The sequence below is a fragment of the Telopea speciosissima genome, chromosome 10 (genome assembly GCF_018873765.1).
Source record: "Telopea speciosissima isolate NSW1024214 ecotype Mountain lineage chromosome 10, Tspe_v1, whole genome shotgun sequence".
In the NCBI taxonomy this organism is placed as follows: Eukaryota; Viridiplantae; Streptophyta; class Magnoliopsida; order Proteales; family Proteaceae; genus Telopea; species Telopea speciosissima.
The window spans coordinates 46,900,653-46,906,652 of record NC_057925.1 but is presented as its reverse complement, the minus strand read 5'-3'; the positions used below and the strand labels follow the sequence as shown (position 1 = coordinate 46,906,652).

Below are 6,000 nucleotides of genomic sequence, written 5' to 3'. Positions count from 1 at the left end.
TCCCTCTCCCTCTCCCTCTCGTTTAAATGATGAGATTTCGTTTAATTTCTTTTAACTCTCATGAAAAAGTAGACCTAGCTACCAAATCCCATTCAGCATTGAGCATCTCTTTTCTGATCCTATCTTGTAACTACTCGTCTTCCTCACTAAGTCGGTCAAATGCCCACGAAAGGGTTCGACTCAATTGGTACTCAAGAGTTTCTTCCTCATATAAATCCTCTCGTTCCTTTGTTCCAGTACTCCTTTCCATAAATCCTCTCTCTCTCTAATTAAAAGGGCACAAAACACATAAAAGAAGCAGCAGCAGAACACATAGAAGAGAGATAGACAGATGGGTCGTTCTCCTTGCTGTGAGAAAGCCCACACCAACAAAGGTGCATGGACCAAAGAAGAAGATCAGCGCCTCATCAACTACAACAGAGCCCATGGCGAGGGCTGCTGGAGATCTCTCCCCAGAGCCGCAGGTAACCCATTTAGGATTAACCTAACCCAAATCAGCCAAGCTAGAGAAAACCCATGTCGTTACTTCTTCTCTAACTCTCTTTCTCTCCATTTATGTGTGTTTCAGGTTTGCTGCGTTGTGGAAAGAGTTGCAGATTAAGATGGATAAATTACCTGAGGCCTGATCTCAAAAGAGGCAATTTTACTGAAGAAGAAGACGAGCTCATCATCAAACTCCATAGTTTACTTGGAAACAAGTAAGCCCCCTTCTCTTTCCTTCTCATCAATTCTTTTCGATTACACATTTAATTGAGAATCTGAAAGCACTTTCAGTATGAACTCATTTGGGACTTTTTTCAAATATTTAGATGGTCTCTAATTGCTGGTAGATTACCCGGAAGAACGGACAATGAAATCAAGAACTATTGGAATACCCACATCAGGGTACTCCAGACGCCACTTATAGTGGGTGAGAATTTAATTGGGTTTTTCAAATGGGCCTGAAAAAAACCTGAATTTTCTATCGGTCCAAGGTTTTTGATTTTGGTTTGATGGCAGCCACATTTTGGGGTTGGGGTTGCAGAGGAGGAAGAGGAGGATGAAGAAGAAGAAGAAGGAGAAGGAGGAGGAGAAGGGACGGTGATGGGTTTTTTTTATTTTTATTTTTTTTACAATTACCACCCCAAAAGGGTATTTTGGCCTTAAAAAATCCGTGACAACGGCAAACTGTCACAACTAACCCTCTCCGTTACGAAAATGTAACGGTGGGGTCAGTTTGTTATTAGCATGCAACAGAGGGGGGTAACAATTATTTGAAAGTTTTTGGGGGATAATAGTAGATAATAAAGATTTTGGGATGGTAATTGTAAAAAACCCAAAAAAAAAATAAAATTGCCAACAACTAACAAGTTAGTAGTGCATCTCCAAAGAGAAAGTAATTCAATCTTAAAGATAATATTTACGCCCCAAAGTTTCACCCAATATGGATCATGAGAAAAAGAAACAAGACTAGTAAATTGAAAGTAGTATAGAAAGCAGATTTTACCAAGAACTTACCAGAATTGGCTGAGGCCCAAAGCCAATTGTCTTCCTTCACTGTGAGAAAACAGAGGGACTTGGAGAATGGCCTATGATTTTGAAAGTGAGAAAAGAGATTTAAATTTTATTTTTTTTTTGTTGGTAAATGAAAAGTGATTTAATCAGAGATACATTTCATTGATGGGAGGTTCAAGAATAAGGTTATATACCTTTGTTGGAATTTTAAATAATTTAAATTTATGGATTCAAAATATTATTATATTTTATAAAATGTATGTTAGAGGATTGCGTCCTTTCTTAATAGACACCTAAATACTCAATGGGTGTGCCTATTGGAAGTATTATTTGAATGGCTAACAAACAAGCCTTGTGGGAAAATACACATGTTTTGGGGCATATCTTTTGGAGACACCTCTTGGAAGTATCTCTTCTTCTCTTATATAAAGAGAGGAGGTCTTGCCATTTCTCTAACATGGCTTAGAAAACATTCTTATTTTGTTGTCTTCTCTATCATTGTGTCTGTATCAATGAACTAATGAGTATTACCTTCGGATACTCCGTATCGTAATCACACTTAAGGTGCTGTCATTTGTGATTGGAGTTGTTTTATCTTGGAGGTGCGAACGTAAGGTCAACCGATCGACACATATTCGGGGCATTAAAATACCTTAAGGAAAGTACGTTAGTACGACTCAACTCAAAGTACAGGTTTGTTGATTCAACTGATACAAAAGGATGATATTAGTGCTATCAATCTCTTTTCCGATTTCTGTAGGGATATTTTGGTGACTATACAATCTGTCATACAAGACAGATACGTCTTATACTTCTGCCCTTGTTATGTTTCTAACAATCTTAAGGTATTTGAATCAAGTATAAAATTGTAGATTTAGTTTTATTTGCGATTCTGATTACTTATCTGGCAAATTCGTTGCAGGGTTGTACACAATGAAATGAGTGTTCTTGCCATAAGAAACTCAGTCCATGTATTGTGTATTTGAATTGTTTAAAGGCAAGTCACGTTTTTTTAAATATTTTTAATACAATAAATATATATAAATTAGTAAAAAATTCAGAAAAAATATGGGGAAAAATCAGATAAAATAATGAATTACATATCAATGCATTTTGTGTTTATACCATTAAACAAGAGAAGCGAGTCAAAGAGTTGAGGGTTTCTTAATGTTTTAGAATACGGATTTACTATTTTACTCCACTCAAATTCTAAGTGAACTAGCTTTATGGTTTTTTTCTAGAGTAAATTACTCAGACCTCCCCTAACCTTTTTGACAAATAGTCAAATACGCGAACCACCCTTGCGTTTCTAACAATTACTCAAACCACTCCTACTTTTCAAACTTTGTTGCACTTAACCCCAGTCTGTTAATGGTGTTAGCAAAAACCCTGTTGTGACAAAAAATACCCTTACCTATAAAGACCAAATCTTTCTTTCATTATCCACATCATTTCAAACGAGTAGAGGAGAGTGGAGAGGGGTTGAAGAACAAGAGGAGACTACAACTTCACCTCCGACGACTGAAACTTCTCTCAATCCATCACCGGCCAAGAACTAATCACGCCGGCGACTTCAACTTCACCTCCAGTGAATATCTCTCCCTTCTACTACCTACTGCTACTTATTCAAGAAAAACTTCAACCATCAGGGAGAATATCACTCCCTACTTCAAATTTGCACATTTATTTTGCTCATACCTGCACTCTCTAGCATTCCAGCAAGCTTCAACCCATTTTGTGAATTTCATATTTCAAGCTTGCATTTCCTAATTAGTTATATAACTAGGTTTTTTTATCCCTTTTTTTTTGCAAAATTCCTTTTACATTGTACATTGTATGATTTCTATTAGTTAAGTTGAATCAGGTTACCCTGATCTGATTTGCTTGATTTATGTAGGTTAGCTATCAACCTCTAGTGTGAATGATAGCAGGAATAGGCAGTTGAAGTTTGTAAACATCAAATACAAGTGTAAAATAAGAGCTGTAGTGAAGATCTCAGAGTCAGCTCAGAACCCAAACAAGCTTTACTATCTATGTCCAGATGACATATATGGATCTGCATCATGGTGTGTGCCCATTGATGCACCAGGGGAATATGATTTGACTATGGATGCACCAAGGGAATATGGTTTTACCATGAATGCACCAAGAAATGTGGGAGAAGTTACTCTAGATGATTCTAAAAGTCTAAAGAGAAAAGTAAAAAAGCTGGAGAAGTTCAATGAAACATTGAAGATTTTTTGGAAGATCATGTTAGTTTTGTTTATTGTTATGTTTGTTGTCATTATTGTAAAGATTTGCAATAGGAAAGATGGAAATCTTGGTGGAACTTTTGTTTGTTGTTAGTTTTATTATCTTTGTTGTGGTTTTAGGTATATAAGAACCTTTAATTTCTTAATGCAATGGTTCCTTGGTTGTGGTTAAAGAGTAATTTACTCTTAGTTTTATTTCTTACTTATTCTACTTGTGAATGAATGGTGAGATCCACTGAATAGTTATACATAAGTATAGCCAATGTACCAAAGATATGAATCACAAGAAAATTACTAAGTTAAAAGATATACCAAGAAGATAATCCAAGGATCTTAAACAGTGTTGCGATATATTAAGGAGATAAAACTTGGTGTTATATACCAAGGACATAAATTAAGGGGCAAAAATACTTGTTGTGATATATTAAGCTTATGAACCCCGGTATTATACACCAAGGACATGAATCAAGGGCTTAATAATTACAAATCAAGGATATTGGATACCTGTGATATATTAAGAACATTAAACTTGTTGTACTAATGGATGAAGCACATGAATTTGTTGGTAATATTCACAAATCAAATAAAAATTGGACATTTGCTATAATGACACTATATTTTAACATCCACATTTCATAAAGGACATTATATGAAGTAAAGACACTTTTGCAGAAAAGCATTTTAAGTTCTTCAAATACAACTTCAAAGCCATAAACAAAACATCTAAGTCAAATACACATCATCAACTTCTTACTGTTCCATAACAAACCATACAAGACCTATTGTTTCAAATACACACCAACACTTGTCTAATACACACCATCATTTCTCAAATCCACACCAACATTACTTCAATGTTCCCTTGTTTCAACTATAACAGCATAACTCAAAAAGAAAAAAAAACAAGTAGTTTGGGAGTAGTAGCACCATCACCACCAACACAACAACAATAGCACCCTTAACACAAAGATAGCCAACAACACCCTTAACATAACAACAACTAGCAGCACTACCACCAACACAACAACAAAACCCGTAACACAACAGCAACACCACCAACACAACAGCAGCCAGCAGAAGCACCTCCAACACAGCATAATGAAGTTAGTAAGGTCCAGGCTCATGAGGATATTGCTGAGCCCTCCTTGCCTTCTTCTTTGCTAACTTGGCAACCATATTTGACAATCTCTTCTTTTGTGCAATGCAAACCTCTGTTAGCAAAAATGCGTTTAAAACGTCTTTTTTTTTACTGTTTTAAACACATTTTCTCGTATGTTTCCCAAGCATAAGAGAAAAATGACAAACGACAAGCATTCCCGTTTTAAACGCATTTAAAATACATTTCCTTTTTTTAAGCTTTTTTTAGTCCTTGGACTTGTTAAATAATGATTTACTTAACTGACCATATCTCTCTATCCCAAACTCTGATTGACTTGATATTTTCATCGACGTAAAGATGACTCAAAGGGCTACATTTCTCACGATATCACCTTCTACTCAAAGTCAATGGATGAACCTTGAAATTGAGCTACAAATTGATGCATCTACTAAAAATGATTTCTAAAGTTAATTTTGGATGTTATAGTTGTTTTAAACATTAAAAGCATGTATGTCAAATAAAATTTCCTCAATTTTTATGAGAGTAGGGTTTTTTTTTTTTTAAATATAAACGTTTAAAACTCCACACCATCCGTTTTCCATATTTTACGATTCTCTGCTTTTATTACCGTTTTATTTGATTGTTTGTTTGTAATTTTTGACCATTTAAAACCCGTACCGTTAGATTTCGTTTTTTTGCCGTTCCTGTTTTTGTTAACTATGGTGCAAACTAAGATTGTAGAAGATGTCTGTGACCTTGTTACCCTCTGGGATTAGCCGGTTTCACCATGTATTTTACTCTTTTTCTTTTCCTGCAAATGAAAACCAGAGCTTCCCATGAATAAAAATTGGTACAACAAAGAGAAAATCAAATATCAGAACATACGTTGCAAAAATCTCTTCATATGATATCGAGATTGCAGCATGGCCATGGGCATGCTATCAGTAATGGAGTCAGAAGGTTTCAAGCCAGACATAGAAGCCATTGGATCAGGATTGAAATCTGAAAAGCTATGAAAGATAAAAGTTCTGAATTCAGGAAAGGGAAAGGCAATTTGGTTCATCTAGCCAAGTTGTGGAGAAACAATTTATAAATAGGATTTATGGGTTTTCTGATTTAATTACAATTTTTATTTTTTCCATCATCTTGCTTTTG

General features: G+C 35.2%; 1 protein-coding gene across 1 annotated transcript; it reads left to right on the top strand.

Annotated features, from left to right (window-relative positions):
- The first annotated feature begins 258 nt into the window (after positions 1-258).
- Positions 259-3,840, top strand: LOC122643647 (transcription factor MYB111-like). Its single transcript, XM_043837252.1, has 4 exons — positions 259-464; positions 569-698; positions 810-885; positions 3,397-3,840. Exons 1-4 carry the CDS (start codon positions 332-334, stop codon positions 3,838-3,840), a joined length of 783 nt encoding a protein of 260 aa, XP_043693187.1. The 5' UTR covers positions 259-331.
- Positions 3,841-6,000: the final 2,160 nt, after the last annotated feature.

Coding starts and splice junctions, on each gene's coding strand:
- LOC122643647 (XM_043837252.1), top strand. CDS start 332: ATGGGTCGTTCTCCTTGCTGTGAGAAAGCCCACACCAACAAAGGTGCA. Junction 465..568: donor ATCTCTCCCCAGAGCCGCAG/GTAACCCATTTA, acceptor TGTGTGTTTCAG/GTTTGCTGCGTTGTGGAAAG. Junction 699..809: donor CATAGTTTACTTGGAAACAA/GTAAGCCCCCTT, acceptor TCAAATATTTAG/ATGGTCTCTAATTGCTGGTA.